We start from the raw sequence: 21169 nt of genomic DNA, 5'->3' as shown, positions 1-21169 counted from the left end.
CGTACCACCTCTGCGTGAAAAAGTTGCCTCTTGGGTCTCTTTGATATCTTTCTCCTCTCACCATGCCCCTCCTACTTTTGTTAACCTGTATAAGGTCACCCCTCAGCCTCCGACCTCCAGGGAAAACAGCCCCAGCCTGTTCAGTCTCTCCCCATACCTCAAATTCTCCAACCCTGGCAACATCCTTCAATCTTTTCTGAACCCTTTCAAGTTTCCCAACATCTTTCTGATAGGAAGGAGACCAGGTGTATCCTAGCACTCTGTGGAAAGCTAGGGAAATGATTGATGGGCCTCTTGCTGAGATATTTGTATTCCAGCAGTGGCCTAACCAATGTACAGCTGCAACATGACCTCCCAACCCCTGTACTCGATACTCTGAACAATAAAGGAAAGCATACCAAATGCCACCTTCACTATCCTACCTACCTGTGACTCCACTTTCAATGAACTATGAACTTGCACTTCAAGGTCTCTTTGTTCAGCAACACTCCCTAGGACCTTACCATTAAGTGTAAAGTCCTGCTAAGATTTGCTTTCCCAAAATGCAGCACCTCGCATTTATCTGAATTAAACTCCATCTGCCACTTCTCAGTACATTGGCTCATCTGATTAAGATCCTATTCTAATCTAAGGTAACCTTCTTCACTGTGTACTACACCTCCAATTTTGGTGTCATCTACAAACTTACTAATTATACCTCTTGCGCTCGCATACAAATAATTTATATGAATGACAAAAAATAGAGGACCCAGCACCGATCCTTGTGGCAGTCTGAAAAATAACCCTCCAGCACCACCCTCTGGCTCAAAAGGGAGAAGACAGTTTCTGTATCCAAATGACTAGTTCTCCCTGTATTCCATGAGATCTAACCTTGCTAATCAGTCTCCCATGTGGAACCTTACTGAAGTCCATATAGATCACATCTACCACTGCCCTCCTCAATCCTCTTTGTTACTTCTTCAAAAAATTCAATCAAGTTTGTGAGACATGATTTCCCACACACACAGCCATTTTGACTATCCCTAATCAGTCCTTACTTTTTCCAAATACATGTACATCCTGTTCCTCAGGATTCCCTCCAACAACCTGCCTACCACAGACATCAGGCTCACTGGTCTATAGTTCCCTGGCTTGTCCTTACTACCCTTCTTGAAGAGTGGCGCCACGTTAGCCAACCTCCAGTCTTCGGGCAGCTCACCTGTGACTATCGATGGTACAAATATCTCAGCAAGAGGCCCAGCAATCACTTCCCTAGCTTCCCACAGAGTTCTAGGGTATGCCTGATCAGATCCTGGGGATGTATCCACTTTTATGTGTTTCAAGACATCCAGCACTCCCTCTTCTGTAATCTTGACATTTTGCAAGATGTCACCATCTATTTCCCTACAGTCTACATCTTTCATATCCTTTTCCACCTTTAAATACGGATGCAAAATATTCATTTAGTATCTCCCCCATTTTCTGCGGCTCCACACAAAGGCCGCCTTGCTGATCTTTGAGGGGCCCTATTCTCTCCTTAGTTGCCCTTTTGTCCTTAATGTATTTGTAAAAACCCTTTTAATTCTCCTTAATTCTATTTGCCAAAACTATTTCATGTCCCTTTTTGCCCCCCCCCCCCCCCAATTTCCCTCTTAAGTATACTCCTACTGCCTTTATACACTTCTAAGGATCCACTCGATTTATCCAGTCTATATCTTACATATGCTTGCTTGCTTCCTTCTTCTTAACCAGACCCTGAATTTCTTTAGTCATCCAGCATTCCCTATACCTACCAGCCTTCCCTTTCACCCTGACAGGAATACACTTTCTCTGGATTCTCGTAATCTCATTTCTGAAGACTTCACTTGTTCCAGCCGAGCCTTTACCTGTGAACATCTGACCCCAGTCAGCTTTTGAAAGTTCTTGCCTAATACCATCAAAATTGGCCTTTCTCCAATTTAGAACTTCACATTTTAGATCTAGTCTATCTTTTTCCATCACTATTTTAAATCTAATGGAATTATGCTTTATACTATTGTGTTAAAACATAGAATAAGAGTTTGTAACTAATGTGCTAATGTTACTGATTTCCAAAATAAAGAAAATGCAAATGCTAGTTGTTTCAATTGGTATTTGGTATAGTTAAAATTTATGTATTCTCTCATCCTGGCCTGGACATTGTTTTACTTATTCAATGTTCAGTTCGATTTTTGTGTCTTCTGACTTTTTTGAAGCCTCCCTTTTGCCAATTAAAATATGGTATTTCTGATAAAAAAAAAACAAAATTAATTTATCCAAGTATTTCACAAAATTGCCATATCTCAACATTTTATGGCTAATCAAGTACCTTTTTGAAGTGTAATGGAAGAATTGCAGCATCCAGTTGGATGTAAAAATGACTGAATAAACTGCTTTTGTGATATTGATTTGAGGACTAAATATTGGCCATGATATGAATTATTGATCTTTTATTTTGAGAAAAAGCTTCCAAACTCCCTTTCTTAAAATCATTAGTTTTCATGTTGATTCAAAGCCCAGCATGGATGTATTTTGGGAAGCTCGTTCCTTTTCGGGACATTTTTTCTTTCTTCGTTTAAAAAAAAACAAGCCTGATCATAGGTCATGTCCAAAATTTTTCTGTGAAATAATTCTAAATATGACACTGTCTTTCTATAGATTGATAATACAAATGTTATTTTGCAAATCTGTTGGCATTTACACTCTTAATAGTTGTTGATGATTGCAGTGTCTGGATGCTTCTATGGACAATTTTGTATCTCTCGACTGCTGCAGTTTTTTTATTCTTAATTTTTTTGTGAAATGTTATGAATAGTCTATATATAAATTGTTTACTTTCAGTTTACACAGAAAATGCTCGACAACTTCTATAATTTTTCAACCTCATTTGCACTGACCCAGGCTCAGATGATCCCAAGTCCCACTGAGATGTTTATCCCGGCAAGTATTGTCTTGAAATGGTAAATATACATCTCTATTGCATGTCTATTTACAATAGCATGTAGAAATGTGCTTACTTTTCTTTTGCTGTATCTGTTTCCTGATGAAGGGCTCTGGCCCGAAACGTCGAATTTCCTGTTCCTTGGATGCTGCCTAACCTGCTGTGCTTTAACCAGCAACACATTTTCAGCTTTTGCTGTATCTACCTTGTTTGAACTTTGGTTTTTAAATATCTTTGGATCTTTTTGAAGCCATGAGCATGGAAATAATTAAAACATTACAATCTTAAAATTACTTTATAGAATTTCCCATATTCCATAACATGGGAAGCAGTTACCATGCTCAAGCTTGAAATAAAATCTGTCATTTGTTAAAATAAAGTTCTGGCTTATGTTTATAAGGCAGGGGCATCTTTTGATTGCTGGGTGGAACTAGAAAAATATATTGCTATATGAAAAGTTTAACAAGTGGTGTGATGTACACTATTTGCATTTGGTGTAAGGAGCTCATCAAAATAAAAGTATGTAGAAAATTATTTCACTCCTTTTCATTTCACTAAATAATAGCAATAATTAACTAGAGGGTGCTATGCAAGTGCTCAGTCACGTTCCTGAAAAATCGTATTTCAAACTCCTTTCATAATGACCTCAATGTCTTTAGCACCTTAGTTTATAATTCCTAAAACACAGGTTTTTAAAATAATCCAAAGAATAAACTAAATGCTTCTACTGTACAGTGTATGCATTTCATATTAATTATTTTGTGTATTGAAATTAATCCTTTCCTAAAGCTGGCATTGTTTATAATCACATTCTTTATCTATGGCATTTACTTACCTCGGTGAGTCCGTTCTCATTCTTTCAATAAACTGGCACTTCATTTAGTAGGACTGCCTAAATTCAAATTTTGAAAACAAAATTATTCCTATCTGTGCTCCCTTTGTGTGCCAGTCTTCAATTAAGGGACATAATTTAAAAATAAGAGGCTATCCCATTTAAGACTGAGATGGAGAAATGTTTTTTGAGGGTTGAATCTTTTGAGCTGTCTACCCCAGAAAATGGTAGAGCAGGATCATTGAATATTTTTTATGTGGAGGTAAACAGATACTTTGTTTCCTAGTCATGAATATCTGGATTATACAGGGGAACGTGGAGTTGAGAACATATTCCAACCATGATCTTGTTTAAATGGTGGAGAAGCATCAAAGGGGCTGAATGGCCTCCTTCTAATTCAAATAATTGTAATTGATTTTAGAAACTTCGTTATTTGGGTGGAAAACTCTTGTATATGTGTGTCTGTGTTTATATGTGTAGTTTTTAATGTTTGCATAAGTGTATTTCTGTAATTAAAAAGAGGCGTATCTACCCTTTTTTTTTAAAGTTCTAGAATACCTTTCCACTCTGCATGGAAAGAATTACTGTGTTAGCATTTGCTGCACTTCATCAATTTTCTCACTTCTGTCAGGATACCTTTCTAGTAATGGACTCAACAGGGTTGTCAGTTTTTCATTGGAAGGTTCTGTATTGTCCTCATCCCAATGGAGGACTTGAGCAAGAGAGATTTGATGGCAATGTTCATTTAACTTTAAGTTAACATACAACTCAAAATACGAATTCATAAATTTTGTGGCTAGTCTTAGATTTTCAATGCAGGTGTCTAGGTTTGTTTCCCTTGTTTTCTGTTGCTTTTAATTTATTGCTACATTTCTTGGCAGTCATGTTGTTGTTTACAGTCCCATCGTGTGTAGGGAGAACAGATCAGATGACTGCTTGATGGTTCTGCTCTTGGGCTTAGGTCAATCAGCCACTAATAAATCCTGATGTTTTGGATTGCTGACAAAGTATTTTCATCTGCTTCGAAATATACTTTGAGTTTTAGTAAGTGCCAGAGTGACAATGGAATAGATTAATCAAGATGCTGAACACTTTCACTCACCATTGGGTGAAGTAATAGATTGCTGAACTATTTTTTATATATTTTTTATTGCAACTTTAACATGTTTTTACAAGTTTACAAATTTAAAAAAACCAAATATAAACATTGATATACAATTAAATCTTAAATAATAACCAAAATTTAACAAAAGAAAAATACCGAGAGAAAAAACAAAACTCAACTAACTACTAATCTAACCTACAACTAACCAGAGTGTATAATTAAGTCTCTTACATTATTCAAATAAGAGAGAAAAAAATAACCGACGGATAACACAGAAATTGGGTAGTGAGATACATGCTCGGAATGTATTAACATCAAATCGTAACAAAACCCGTATTCGTGAGCGATTTCTATCCCAAGGGGCCCTGGACCAGCCAGGTTCGCCATCTCAGTTAAATAAAAGCCCTTGTTCGGATGGCCGAAATATCTGTGTTTATGTAATTCAAGAAGGGCTGCCATATTTTATGGAATAATGCGGTCTTTTGGTGCACCATATTTGTAAGGAAGTCAAGGGGAATACATTCCATGATTAATCTGTACCAATTCGAAAGTCTAGGGGGGCCTTCAGCCACCCAGTTTACCAAAATATTTTTCCTTGCACAGAAAGAGAGAATAGAAAATAATCTCTTCCCGTGCGTATCCAGGGAGGGTAAGTTCGAAAAGCCCAAAAGGAGAGATACAGGGTCCACTCTAATTTCCGTTCCTAAGATTTCTGTCAGAGCACTTGAAACTTTAGTCCAATATCTACGAATCTTATGACAAGTCCTTAAGCAATGTACAAGAGTCTATTTTACATTTGGGACACATTGGAGATGTTCCTGCCTTAAGTTTTGCCAATCGATCCGGTGCTATTGGAGTCCTATGAAGTATCTTCAACTGAATGGCCCGAGTTCTGTTGCAGATGGTGATTCTTCTGGCGTTTTCCCAAATGTCATTCCACGTTTCTACAGCGATTTCTAGTCCCAAATTCTGATCCCATGTTTTAAGCAGATTATCCATATCTCCGGATACTTCATTTAATAAATGATAAATAGTATTGACCGAAGATACCTCCATTGGCCATAACACTCTACGTTCTCTATCTGATTTATAAAGACTATCTAACAATGCAGTCTTCTTTTGTATGTAATCTTGAATTTGGAAGTATCGAAAGAGGTCTCCATTAGGTAATCCAAATTTCTGACGCAGCTGTTCAAAAGACATCAGGACCCCTTTAAACAGATCCCCTAAACATGAGATACCTTTGGATCTCCAGTGGTATCTGTAAGCCCCGGTTGAAATCCCCATGCTGCCACTATCTGAGCTTAGGGGGATGTTTTGTGAGTTGCCCTCATTTTGCCACATTATATTCCAATACAACATTATATAGTAATACAACATTATATAGTAATCCAAAGGCAGTTGTGATTATTGATGGATTAGGCTTGGATAGCTTCAGTGTGGATAGGGGTTGCTGTCAGGGATGGCTCCTTTCACCATTGTTATTTACACTAATAATTGAGCCACGAACAGAAGCTATATGGGCTGACCCTAATATTACGGCCCCGAGGATTGTCATAGGTAAACATAAAATTACCTTTTATGCAGATGATGTTCTTCTATTTCTCAGTAATCCTTTGATGTCCGTGCCTCGCTTAATCCAAATTATTAATACATTTAGTGTATTTTCAGGCTACAAAATTAATTTCTCAATCAGAGGCTATGCCAATGGGTGGCCTTGCTAGTATATCCCACTTATTAGACGGATCCCGCTTTCCCTTTTGGTGGTCCCTGGAGGGTTTCTCATATTTAGGCACTTTTATTACCCCAATATTTGGTCAGTTATACAAGGCTAACTTTGTGCATTTACTGGAAAGGATAAGGCAGGACCTCCAGCGATGGGGAGACCGTCCAATGTCCTGGCTAGGTAGAATAGCATTAATTAAAATGAATGTCCTGCCCCATTTCCTACACCCTATGAGGATTTTTCTGGTGACGCTGCCGAGGTTGGCACTACGTTAATTATATAGTTGGTTGGGTTCCTTTATCTGGAATCATAGACAGCCCCTCATTAAGCTGAAGAAGCTACAACTTCCACAGGCAAGGGGAGGATTGGATTGAACTGATATTTCCTAATATCTGGGAAGTTCCCTATTAAGTTACATTGAACTGATCATGTCTGACCTGCAATCAGCAATCTGCCTGGACATCAAGGCTTCTTAAGTATAATGCCACTTATTAACCTTTTATTTTCAGACAAGAGGAAAATCATTACGGACCACTGTAAAAACCCTATAATACAAACAATAATACAAATAAGGCTGGAGGTCCTGCCTTATCCTTTCCAGTAAATGCACAAAGTTAGCCTTGTATAACTGACCAAATATTGGGGTAATAAAAATGCCTAAATATGAGAAACCCTCCAGGGACCACCAAAAGGGAAAGTGGGATCCGTCTAATAAGTGGGATATACTAGCAAGGCCACCCATTGGCATAGCCTCTGATTTTGAGAAATTAATTTTGTAGCCTGAAAATACACTAAATGTATTAATAATTTGGATTAAGCGAGGCACGGACATCAAAGGATTACTGAGAAATAGAAGAACATCCATCTGCATAAAAGGTAATTTTATGTTTACCTATGACAATCCTCGGGGCCGTAATATTAGGGTCAGCCCATATAGCTTCTGTTCATGGCTCAATTATTAGTGTAAATAACCATGGCGAAAGGAGCCATCCCTGACAGCAACCCCTATCCACACTGAAGCTATCCAAGCCTAATCCATCAATAATCACAACTGCCTTTGGATTACTATATAATGTTGAGACCCATTTGGTAAATGGGTCTCATGCCAAACCTTTCCAATGTGTAAAACAAGTATGACCATTCAACCCTGTCGAATGCCTTTTCTGCGTTTAATGAGACTACTACTCCTCGTCTCTTTCCCTGATGGCAGGCTTGAATCACATTCAAAACCCTTCTGACATTATTGGATGATCTATGGCCCTTAATAAATCCGTTCTGATCCTCCTTTCTAATATGTGGCAATACCCTTTCTAGCCTCAATACTAACATTTTAGAGAGGATTTTAAAATCTACATTTAGCAAGTATATTGGTCTGTATAATGTGCAATCTTATGGGTCCTTTCCTTTTTTGAGGATCAGAGAGACATTTGCCTCTTTCAGCGAAGGCAGGAGACAGCCGTGACTGCATGAATAGTTATACATGTCCATAAGTGGACCAGCCAATATTCCTGTAAATACTTTATAGAATTCAGCTTGAAAGCCATCTGGGCCAGGAGCCTTACCGCTCTGAAGTTGCCCGATTTCTTCGATTGTTAGGGGAACATTCAGGATTGATACCTGTTCCGGGATTAGGTCCGGAAAGGTAAGGTTTTTAAAAAAAAAATGACTGCATCCTTCTAATCCTGTCTTCGCAATCCTGCGACTTATATAAATCAGAATAAAATTTTCTGAAGATTGCATTCATCCTTTCATGATCATGAGTCAAAATACCCGTACTTTCCTTGATAGATGTGATAGTTTGAGGGGCTTTCTTTCTCTTTGCAAGAAATGCCAAGTATCTACCAGATTTATCGCCAAATTCATATAACCTTTGTTTTGCAAATAATATTTCCCTCTTAGCCGTTTGGGTAAGCGTGGTGTTTAGAGCTGTCCTAAAAGCTGTAACCCTTTGCAATTTGATAATAGAAGGTCTGTCAGCGTATGCTGTTTCAGCCGCTTTCAAGCGAGCCTCGAGCAGATGCTGTTGTTCTCCCTTTAATTTTTTTCTGAGTCGCTGAGTATGTGATGATCAAACCTCGCACGTAAGCTTTGATGGTCTCCCACATCATGGATGGGTTGCTAGCCATACCTGAATTAATTTCTCAAAAAGCTTTAAATTCTTGAGAGAAGTACTTTACAAATTTACTATCTTTCATCAGGAAGGGGTCCATATGCCAATGCTAGGGGGATGTCTCATTATTCCTCGCCTTGATTTCCACATATACAACAGTGTGATCGGAAATTGCTATACTGCCTATTTTACAGGATGATATGGAATTTTAAAAAATGGAGGGGGCAAAAAACATATCGATTCTGGTATGACATTTATGTGGATTGGAGTAAAAAGAAAAATCTCTGCCCTGTGGATGAAGGCGTCTCCATACATCATCTAGTCCTAATTCTTTGTTCAAATCCACCAATTGTCTAGATTTGGGAGATACTCCTGCAGTACTCTTGGGAATCCTATCTATTTCCGGATCCATATTACAATTATAGGGGAAGATTTTAATTGTATGATGAGCACAGAGAGCCATCAATTTTGAGAGGGCTTCCATTATAAATTTAAAAGGATGTGCCAGGGGCCTATTCAAATTTATAATCCCATATTCCTCTCCATTTATAAGGGCTTTAATCAGAATATATCGTCCAGATTCGTCTTTTATCTGATTTAGGATTTTGAAAGGGCGATTCTTCTGAAATAAGAATAACAACTCCCCTGCTTTTTGAGCTAAAAGAAGAAAAAAAGGCCTGATCAAATCCACCCTGTCATAATTTCAAGTGTTCTTTATCCAATAAGTGTGTTTCCTGTAGGAGAGCTATATCAACCCTTTCTTTCTTGAGGTTTGATAATATTTTCTTCCTTTTGACTGGTGAATTACTCCCCTTGACATTCCAGGTGCACCACTTAATCGACTGATCAACTATAATCGGGCAAATCCGAGATCCCTTGGGAGGGGAAACCCTATCCAGAACATCCCGAGCATAGAGCATGTAAAATTCACAAAAATAAAGGCTCTTTAATACACTCTCATCAATATAATAAAAAAACTATTTCTAAATTTAAAAAAAATATAAAACGTATTTAAATGGAGGTTTCCCCCCTTGTTCCCGGGGGTATCACTTCCTTTCCAAAAGTTCATTGGATCCTCTCCCAATCAGTGCCCCACCCTTGACCCAGGCGCACCTTAATAGGATGAAGAACATTCAAATATACTACAGAGCTAGAGTTAAATGAGCACCCTACGCTCCCCCCACCCACACCAACACCTGGATATATTTGTTAATGTTAATGCCATGTATAAACATATATAACTATAAAATTACAGCCTCAACAAGTAATAATTAAATATAATAATACAAAATGACAGAGGAAAACAACCCCGCTCCTAAAGATAGAGATAAAATCGGATAAGGTGACCACCTCCCCCCACCAACATTAACTGGACCCCCCCCCCATATAAAAAAAGGAGGAGAAAATCGTTAAATAGAGAACAAAAAATAAATCCCTCTCCCCACCCCCCAAGATGATGATAAACAGTAAGGTTAAAAAAAGGGATTAATATATAAAAAAAGGATGTAAACCGGAGTGTTGGAGGAAAGTAAAACAACATCAATTAACTCTTCATTTATCTGAGAGTCCAAAAATTCCTTAGCCTTTTCCGGCAATCCGAAGTTATACACGGACCCTTTGTGGTTAAAGCATAGCGTCACTGGGTAACGCAAGGAGTACTGAATATTTAAGTCCCTTAAACACTTCTTTGCTTCATCAGACACCTTCCTCTTTCAGACCAGAGCTGGGGAAAACTCCTGGAATAATATGATCTTGGATCCTTTTATAAATCATGGCTTGGGGATCTTTCCCAAGATTTCTGGAGGCTTCTGAGAGCATCTGCCTCTCCTTTGTAGCTCCGCAGGCGGAACAGGACCGGACGGGGGCAATTGTTCGAGCCAGGCCCGCGTATTGCAACCCATTAGGCCCATTCCACCCTTACCTGGCCTGATCCAGTGTCCAGATTTAAAAGCTGTGGAAGCCACTGTTCAAGGAACACTAAGCTGGCCTTCCTCTTCCCGTTCAGGAAGGCCCAGCAAACGAATATTTTTTCGACGACCTCTGTTCTCAAGGTCGTCAATGTGATTCTCTCGAACAGAGAGCCCGGACCCGATCCACGGCCAATTCTGCTGTAGCCTTGGAGGTCGTGGCCTTTAGCTCCGCCCCTCTGACTCGGCACTCAATTTCCTTGATGTCCCGGTTGTGCTTTTGCAGCACAGCTGTGACTGAGTCCCATTGGCTCTGGGACTGTTCAGTGAAGGCGTCGATCTTAGCATCGAGTTTGGAAATTATTTGCACAAGGCTCACCACCGTAGGTAAATCCCCCGGGGTGGCAGCGGATGCCTCTGCTGCAGCTGGAGAGGGTGGGGGAGGGGTTCCTGCCTGTTGAGAGCTGCGGGCTCCCTTCCCTTTAGTCATTTTTACTGGAGATTAAATTGTTTAAATTCAATGCTAAGCAACTAATTATATTAAGTAAAAATTATTTTAATTGATTTGGTGAGGGCGGGTGACCCACTTTGCCCAAGTCTTGGGAGGAGCACTATCGACTCAGACTTGTTGGGTTGCCACAATTTTAGATCCCCTGCTGAACTATTAATCATGATGCAATTGTCATATGATCAAACTGATTTTAGTTTTGAAGCCCCCATCCTCCCAGAATTGGGAGGTGCTGGTCAACACAAAACCAGAGCTTTTTAGCTTGACTTGGATGTACTTCTGTCAAAGTCCAGTATTCATTGTATTTGTGGTGCATAAACATTCAAAGGCAACATATGATGCTCCTGCACTCTTTTGTTACCATGTCATTCCCTGATTTCATTAGGGAACAGGACCACCTTAAATCAGTTGTTTAGTTAACAGTTGATCTATTAATCTAAATAGTTTTAATTTTGCCAGACCTTTTTTTTATTCTACTTTTTAAAATATAATTCCGGGATATCAATCTAAGTACATGAAGAAGGGAGATGAAAGTTTTAGCTTGGATGGTTGTTTTATTTTCATAACTGCTGCTTCAATACAGAGCTGAAAACCTTTAAAGGTTTTATATTAAGAAGTTTAAGTGCATTTATTCAACTAGTATGTATTCCTTTAAGAAATGTTGCTGGGTATGGAAGGTTGGAGTTATAAAGAAAGACTGGTCTTTTTTCACTGGAGCTTGGGAGTTTGAAAGGTGACCTGGTAGAAGTTTATAAAAATAATGAGGGGTATAGACAGAATTGATGGTAGTTGTCTTTTCCCTCGGATGGGGGATTTCAAGACTAGGAGGCACATTTTAAGGTGAGAAGAGAGAGATTTTAAAAAGATGAGGGCAAATTTTTTTTTATATGCAGAGGATGGTTCATGTGTGGAATGAACTTCCTGAGGAACTGGTCGATGAAGGTACAATTATGACATTTAAAAGACATTTGGATAAGTAAATGAAAAGGAAATGTTTGGAGGGATATGGAGCAGGAGGAGCCGGGTGGGACTAGTTTAGTTTGGGATTAGGTTTGGAATGGATTGGTTGGAAGGCAGAGTCTGTTTCTGTGCTATATGACTCTATGATAACAAGTGTTTCTTTTCTGATCTTTAAAGGCAACTCAAGTCAATTTTTTAAAAACCATTTCACAGTTTGGATATTGACCGGTTATAAGTATATTTGCCAATATATTCTGCTCTTGGATACTAGTTATAGTATTAAATGGAGATTGTAATAGCTTTGCTAATTACCATTGGGTTCATGTATGAACTCCCTTATTTTTGGCAACTCATCAATAAGAAATATACTATTTATTTCTTCTTTCCTTTGAAATTGGAAGAAAAAAAGCAGGTAAACATTAGCCAGTTAATTTAATGTGTTATTGGGAACATGTTAGTGTTTATAATAGAGTTGTACAGCATGGAAACAGATCCTTCGATCCACGTCGTTTAAATATCCTAGATAAATCTAGTCCTATTTGCCCACACTTGGTCCATATCTCTCTTAAACTCTTCCTGTTCCATTTAGCCATCCAGATGCCTTTTAAGTGTTGTAATTCTACCAGCCCACACCACTTTTCTAACAGCTCATTTCATACACGCATCACCCTCTGCGTGAAAAAGGTGCCCCCAGGTCCCTTTTAAATCTTTCTCCTCTCGCCTTAAACCTATGCCCTCTAATTCTGGACTTGCCCACCCCAGAGAAAAGACCTTGGCTATTCACCTACCCATGCCCCTCATTATATTATAAACCTCTATAAGGTTACCCCTCAGACGCTGACGCTCCAGGGAAAAAAGCCCCAGCCTGTTCACCTTTCTGTAGCTCAAATCCTCAAATCATGGCAACATCCTTGTTAATATTTTCTGAACTCTTTCAAGTTTCACAATATCCTTCCTGTAGGAGGGAGATCAGAATTACACACACTATTCCAAAAGTGGCCTAATCAACATCCTGTACAGCTGCAACATGACCTTCCAACTCCTATATTCAATGCTCTGATCAGTAAATGCAAGCATACCAAATGTTGTCTTCACTATCCTATCTTCCTGCAACTCCACTTTCAAGGAGCTATGAACCTGCACTCCAAGGTCTCTTTGTTCAGCAACACTCCCCAGAATCTTACCATTAAGTGTGTAACTCCTGCCCTGATCTTGCCTTTCCAAAATGCAGCACCTGACATTGAATTTAAGTCAATGTCATCTGCCCCTCCTTAGCCCATTGTCCAATCTGATCAAGATCCTGTTGTACTGAGGTAACCACCTTCGCTGTCCACTACACCTCCAATTTTGGTGTCATCTGCAAGCTTACTAAGAGAGAATTTAGAAATGCACAATCTGATCCAGCAGACTCAGAATGACTTTGTGAAAGGGAAATTATAGCGAGGTTTGAGAAGATTTGTAGCTCAGGTTGACGTTTTGGATGTAGGTTTGCTCGTCGAGCTGGAAGGTTCATTTCCAGACATTTTGTTAACCTGCTAGGTAACATCTTCAGTGGGTCTCAGGCTAAGCAATGTTGATATCAACAAATACATTGAGTTAGACCCCATCTACCACCCCTTGAGAAAAGGAACAGGAAGTGACTTCACCACAGGAAATGACATCAACCCAAAGAAACTCAAACATATAAATAGAAAGCAGGAATTTTCAGCATTGCTTTGCCTGAGGCCCCTGAAGATGTTACCTAGTAGGGTAACAAAACATCTGGAAATGAACTTTCCAGCTCAGTGAGCAAATCTACATCCAAAAGGGAAATTTATAGTTGACACATTTACAGGAAGTATTTGAGGAAGAAACAAGAAGGATAAAAGAGAACTAGTAGATGTAATATTTGCATTTTCAGAAGGCATTTAATCAAGTCCAACACATTAGGCTATTTGGTATAGGTAGTCTATTAGCATGGATAGAAGATTGGTTAACTAATAGAAAACGGGTAACTGGGATAAAATAAACATTTTCAGGATGGCACCTCTAACTAGTGGAATGCTGCAGTGATGGGGCCACAACTCTTTACAATATATTACTTTGATGAGGAAAGTGAATGTACTACAGCCAAGTTTGCAAATGACACAAAAGTAGGTGGGAAGGTGAGTATAGAGGTGACAGTCTGCTGAGAGATATAAACAGGTTAAATGTGTGGGAATGGTGGGGGGGAGGAAAACAGCAGATGGAATACAATGTGAAAAATGTGAGTTCTGCACTTGACAGGAAGAATGGAGATGCTGAATATTATTTAACTGGAGAAAGCTACAGAACAGATCAAATCACAACTAGCATTCAAGTTCAGCGGGGTAATGGGGAAAGCAAATGGAAGCCTTTATTTCAAGAAGAATGGATTATGAAAACATGGAGGTTTTGATGTAACTATAGCAAGACACTAGTTAGATCACAGCTGCAATACTGTGAATATTGAAACAAAGAAGATGCTTAGTGGATTTGACAGGGTAGATGTGGAGAAGTGGTTTCACCTTGTGGGATCGTCCAGGACCATTGGTTATGTTCTCAGACTAAGGATTGCACACTTAAGACAGATGGAGGAATTTGCTCTCTCGGGGTAGTCAGTCTGTTAATTCTTTACCATCGAGTGCTGTCAAGGCTGGGTTATTAAGTATTTTCAAAGTTGAGATAGTTTTTTATATCAGAAAAAAGAGTATCAAGGATTATTGGGAAAAGATGGGCAAATGAGTGGAGGATTATCGGACCTGCCATAGTCTCATTGAATGGTGGAGTAGACTCAATGGACTGAATAGTCTATTTCTACTTGTCATACAGTCTTTCTCCATGTGTAAATTTTTAATCTGATTCAATTTGGAAATCAGTAAATGCTCATTTAGATCTGTTTTATAAGAAACAGAACTGCAGCTGTTTGTAGTGTAGTATTCTCTTCAGTCCCTGTTTTGAAACTTAAGTATTAATTTGAGTTGAGCTGATTGCAAAATAAACATTCAAGTAAGAATGTAGTGGTAATTATGCTGCTAATCCCTGTGTACTCTATCTTTCTTCCATTCCTCAGGTATGAGAATTTTCACAGAAGATTGTCCCAAAATCCAAATTTTTGGAAATCATAAACAATATTCAACAGAAGATAATGTTACAACCAACAGTGTTCAATCTGTGTAAACTGATTTTTGCAATCTTTTTTCTCTGCAAGATATTTTGAATACATGCTGCTTTTCATAGTAATTGAGCTGGTTTGAAAATTATTTTGGAGCATTTTGCTTGTGATACCTGCCACACTTTTATGTTACAATGGATAGTAATAACAACCTTTTATTAATCATGTCTGAATTGACATTTGCATTCTCAAAATGGATTCTAAATTGGAATTGAAGGCCTAAGAATGTGTAGAATTGTGTTAGATCATGAAAATCTATATACTTCCTACGCAAGTAGGTTAGCAGTTGTATACATAAAAAAATCTCATAGGGAATCCTGCTCAAGATGAATATTTATGCGACTATACATTCTTTTCATAGTCCCTATTGTGACTAAGATGTTTCTTATTCTCACTTGCATATTCTACCATCAGTGCCAGTGATTAAATTTACTTTATAAAGAGAGGCCTTTATGCATTTTTTTACAAATACTGCTTTGTTATCTGAAGTTTTATATTGGCTACTTCCAGTTAGTAATAGACATAACCCTGGCTTGTTATAAGATCTGACTGAAATTCCAGAAGACTGAATGGAAAAATTGGACTGCAGACGTTTTGACTGCTTAAAATATATACAGGAATTATGTATATTGTCTATGCATCTGAGCCAAAATGTTGCACCTAACTTCAGCAAAGGTAATTGTTTCAATACATTGCTATGTTATCCTGACTTAAAAGCAACATACTGAAGATGCTGGAAATTTCTGGAGGAAGAAATGGAATTAATTTTACAGGTGGTTGACTTTTTATCAACTAAGATTTTCTGTCCACAGATGCTACGTGACTTGAACAGTTTCATATTGATAAACTGCCCAAAATAGAATATGAATGTAAATATGATTAGTAGATGGTGTCTTTCACATGTTGTGAATTTCATAAAGCAGAAGTAGTTTTGAATGGCCTGCGTTATTTTGAGTGCCAAGTTTTTAACAGATTGGAAAAGGCAGATGAGCAAAAACATAGAAAGTACTTAGTTCTGATATCGTTGCATATACCTGGAGCTTCCTGCAAAGTTATATGCTGAGAAATGGGAAAGAAATACTAGAATTGGAAATGGATAAAATGTAAAGGAAAGAGTCATGCAAGTGAAGCAATGTAACCTTACTTGAACACAAAGAAATTTATAAACAGTTCATAAAAAGAGTAAGCACTACTCAATGTGAATATCAAGTTTTGTTCACTAATTGCTTTCTTAAAATCAGAAGCTTAATGTACCCTAGAAGGGACTGCAGATGTCACTTAATTCAACCTTCACACAACTTGAAAAGCTTCCAAAACTGTGCCTCCTTTTTGGCAAGATATAAAGAAAATCTCTTTGCAATTGATCTGAATGTGGAGAGTTTACATAGAGCATTACATGCAAACAAATTTGAAAACCAATAACGTGATGCAAAAAGTTGTTAGCATGTAAATACTTTTCTCTTTTTTAACTTCATAGTTCAATAGAAGTGCATGAAAGTTTTATAGTGCAGTATATTAATTTACCTTTTGGGATTTGGTCCTAGTCACTTGCACTATTCCAGAAATACAATTCTTCAGTTGTTATAATCAATTTGAATTTTATTGTTAAATGTTAAATTGAGACTATTGGTGTTGGGCTATGCTAATAATTTCAGCAGTGCAATCACCAACTATCTGTAATTTTCTAATGATTAATTATACACCTATTCTACGTTCCTTGCTAGAGATTGAATCTTCGGCAACAATTTACCCTTGTAATGAGACGTTGGCCAACACTGTATTAGTGGTGCAATAATACAATCATCTAATACCTGAACAAATTCTCGAATAATAGAACATTGCAGAACATACAGGATTATATGTCTGTCGCTGTTTAGTAGCCACAGAATACAGTGCAAGATGTATAGTCTTATTTTAGAAATGCATCCTCCTTATTCTCCTGAGTAAAAGTTTTTGAATTTTACTGAATTTTGCATATTTTTATGCAATACTTACAGCCATTAGCAACTGAATTGAGGATCCCAAATTCATTTGTAAAAGATACTCAACCCATCAATGTGAGGCAGGCAGAAACTCTAGCCATGAACTCAAATAGTACTCATCCTCAATGCAGGAAAATAGCATTTAAACCATAATGCATATTACATAACAAGTGCAGGCATAAGTAGGTAGGTTTCTGTGGTATAATACTTTTGTGATTCTGTGAAAGGAGTTGTTTTGTAATTGTCCTGATTATTTAAATGTAGTTAGCAAATGGTATGTAAAGGGTAGATTAATTCAAAGCAAGAGTGCTGCTGCACGAAAGATGAGTCTCTGTTTAACATATAGAGTTTTGTCTGTCAAATTCATTGAGGGCATCCAATTTCATTTTTGTCCTGTGATTAAAGCACATTGCTTGAGAAGTTTATGGCAGGAGTCGTGCCAAAATGGATTCGTCTTTTGTAAATAGTAATAGCCTAATTTAAATTTAGTGATACAACTCAACCTAGCAATGTGAAGGTTGATCCCAGTGAATGCATTGGAATAAGAAATTCTGCTGTAAAAAAATTGATTTATGACACCCTGCCCTACCATGGAGGCCTCCTGTCTGAATAGGTAGGGGAGCTTGACTGCAGTCATTCTTGCTGCTGATAAGAGTCCTGGGCCTCCTTCACCGCCGCTCCCTCATCACCAGACGCCTGGAGGAAGAACGCCTCATCATCCGCCTCGGAACACTTCAACCCCAGGGCATCAATGTGGACTTCAACAGTTTCCTCATTTCCCCTTCCCCCACCTCACCCTAGTTACAAACTTCCAGCTCAGCACTGTCCCCATGACTTGTCCTACCTGCCTATCTTCTTTTCCACCTATCCGCTCCACCCTCCTTCCTGACCTATCACCTTCATCCCCTCCCCCACTCACCTATTGTACTCGATGCTACTTTCTCCCCACCCCCACCCTTTTCTAGCTTCTCTCTCCACCCTTCAGGCTCTCTGCCTTTATTCCTGATGAAGGGCTTTTGTCCGAAACGTCAATTTTACTGCTCCTCGGATGCTGCCTGAACTGCTGTGCTCTTCCAGCACCGCTAATCCATGCCAAATTATACTATCTATTGTACTAACACCTGTTCAAGCCTACCTACTTGGAAAAATGCTGCATTAATTTATCATGTCAATACAGTAATCAAAACCAGCTATTTTATAATTGCAAAAGCCAGAGCTTTAGATAAGCTTTTAGGTATTAAAGGAACATAGAATAATAGAATAGATCAGAATCCCTACTTTGCTTGGTTGTTCATGATATTCAGGAGTGGATCACCACCTGTTCTTAGTTATTGCATTTGACAATTCTGTCATCTCCGTGAATAATTGTGTCTGAACTGGTTAGCTATTTATTGTCTAATAGAATAAGAAATTGATTCTAATCTAGATTTATGAATTGTGGGGCTGCAGAACACAACAGCCATCCTTGCTGTATGGTTATACTTGGGCTAAATGAATGATAAACAGCAATATGTGAAATGCAGCACATTCCAAAAGTTTATTCATTTAAATCCAGATGCATTAATCTCTTGAGGAAAGGGATCCTGAGTTTCTCACTAATCTTAAAGAATCAGGAGCAACCTCAATATCAATCTACTTGATTCATTTCTTGAGTGATTACTTGCCTTGATGTCGAATTTCACTCTGGTTGATCATCTCTGGTTACATTTGGCCATATACTGTTAACTCTTATTCAGTAAGTTAATTAAAATTATCCAGTCATTTATTTAAAGCATTCATTTTCCATTTTGCCGTGGTCTGTTAGTTAATTCAGATGATTAATTCAATCTTGAGTGATTTGACCATTTATTCACTGGATTAACTGGAATTCTGTTCCTCACCTCCACTATTGCGGGGATAAAGAATTTCTAATGATTTCTTTTAATTAGGTTTTAAACAGCTTTATTTAGAATCATGTTAAGCTTTATACTACTTAAGTTCAAGAAGAGAGAAAGCAGGGGTAAACCACAATGCGAGTAAAGCTGGAGATGAAGCAAAATACATAAGGACTACATCATTAGGCATGAAAAGCCTGTAAAACATTTTAAAATTTATTCTTGGGATTTGGGTGTCACTGGAAAAGCTAGCAGTTAATATCCATCCTTCCTTCTCCTTCAAGTCTTGGGAAATTGCCCTTTTCAACCACTGCAGCCACAGTACTCTTAAGGAGGGAGCTCTAGAATTTTGACCTCGGGTAATTCAAATCAAAATGTTCTTTACCACAGAATGATAGTGTACAACAGCTTGAAATAAGTACATTGAAAAAGCAAACTTTTAAACTGTTCACTGATTACATCAATGATTTGGATAAGAGTCTATAAGAAATAGTGTCCACTTGACTTATTTTAATTGGCAATATTATCATGACTAGTTTACAAGGGGCACACATTCTTTTTTTTATAATTTTTTTTAAAAAAACTTGTTTTCAGCATGAGGCTATACCTTTTTCAAATCAAAAAATTGTTACCTAATTTCCAAGATAGCAATAAGGAACCTATTCCATGATTTTCTTAAATGAAAGAGCAGTTTTATTATCAACTAATCTTGGGATAAATAAAAAATTCTGCATGTACACAGGTGTAGATTTAAACACTGATTGATTGTGTTCAGTACAAAAGAAATATGGAAGGAATGTACAATTTAAAGCAGTCAAGGCATAAGATAGTAACCCAACAGCATGGTTGTTTAGTTAGTGTCTTAAGCCATCTGAAGTAGTGAACTTTGCAAATATTGTTTTTAAATTCTCAATATCATGACATTTCTGTCCAATCAGTTTTCTCACCAGGTATTTTCCCACTGAGAGTCAGAGGGACCATTTTCTCAAAATAATTCCAGTCAAGTTTGTGGTGCTGGAAAAGCACAGCAGGTTAGGCAGCATCCAGAGGAGCAGGAGAATTGATGTGCTTAACTTGGTAAGGCGATTGTTCTGGCCATTTTTAACTTTGTTTTTTTTCCCCTTTTTAATATCATTTCACATCATAAGAGAATGAGACCTCATTCCTGATGAAGGGCTTATGCCCAAAACATCGATTCTGCTGCTCCTGACCTGCTGTGCATTTCCAGCACCCCACACTCAGCTCAGATGTCCAGCTTCTGCATTCCTGAATTTCTCTTCAAAAGAATTTGTTTTGCAATCAAAAATCTATCTCCTCATTCTGCCAAAACTAGTTAGAATCATAGAATCTCTACAATGCAGATTGTGGCCATTTGGCCCATTAGGTCTGCACCCTCAGGAACTTCCCACCCACACCTATCCTCTCCCTGTAACCTGTATTTACCATGGCTGGTCCACCTGGCCTGCATATGCCTGGACACCTGCGGGCTATTTAGCATGACAAATCCACCTCCCCACACATGGGGAGAATGTGTGAAATGTATACAACTGTTAAAGTAGGAGATTAGTATCTATTCATGTCTGAGTGCGTTGACTTACCTTAGGTGTCTTTTGATAGTTTTAATTTCAGTACAGATTGTTCTATTTCACATTGCTTAACTTGGTAAGGCGATTGTTCTGGCCATTTTTAACTTTGTTTTTTCCCCTTTTTAATATCATTTCATATCATAAAATCCCAGGTATTAAAATGAGTAGTTCATATTTCAAGTTGTCATGAAAATTCCCAGTCTTGGCCATTATGGAGACATGATTGCATGTCATCACTTCTGGGTTTGCAACTGCAGTTCATTTAAGTTGTTTCTTAGACTTCATGCATTTAAATCATACTTCCTAACCTGTGCTTATGCTGTAATCCTTTACTCCAGTGATTCTTTACTCTTGTTCTTGTTTCTTTGCTTTGCAACTTTATTTTCCCTTTACCTATCGTCTATGTACCACAGTTTCTGACTCTTGTTCTCCTTTCTTCCTTTTGATTTATTTTCACAATTATTTATGC

At 38.1% G+C, this 21169-nt stretch overlaps 1 protein-coding gene across 3 annotated transcripts in view; it reads left to right on the top strand.

The window, feature by feature from the left end:
• Window positions 1-16450, top strand: part of hikeshi (heat shock protein nuclear import factor hikeshi) — a 50395-nt gene extending 33945 nt beyond the window's left edge. For 2 of the 3 annotated variants that reach the window (XM_060826603.1, XM_060826601.1), the window contains exons 4-5: window positions 2839-2957; window positions 15157-16450. In XM_060826603.1, coding sequence (XP_060682586.1) covers window positions 2839-2957; window positions 15157-15211 — 174 coding nt within the window. In that variant the 3' untranslated portion in view covers window positions 15212-16450. The remainder of the gene's footprint in view (window positions 1-2838; window positions 2958-15156) is intronic. The other variant, XM_060826602.1, reaches the window with a different exon arrangement.
• The last annotated feature ends 4719 nt before the right edge of the window (window positions 16451-21169 follow it).

Source organism: Hemiscyllium ocellatum, chromosome 6 (assembly GCF_020745735.1).
Source record: "Hemiscyllium ocellatum isolate sHemOce1 chromosome 6, sHemOce1.pat.X.cur, whole genome shotgun sequence".
NCBI classification, from domain to species: domain Eukaryota; kingdom Metazoa; phylum Chordata; class Chondrichthyes; order Orectolobiformes; family Hemiscylliidae; genus Hemiscyllium; species Hemiscyllium ocellatum.
This window is presented reverse-complemented; position numbering and strand designations above follow the sequence as displayed.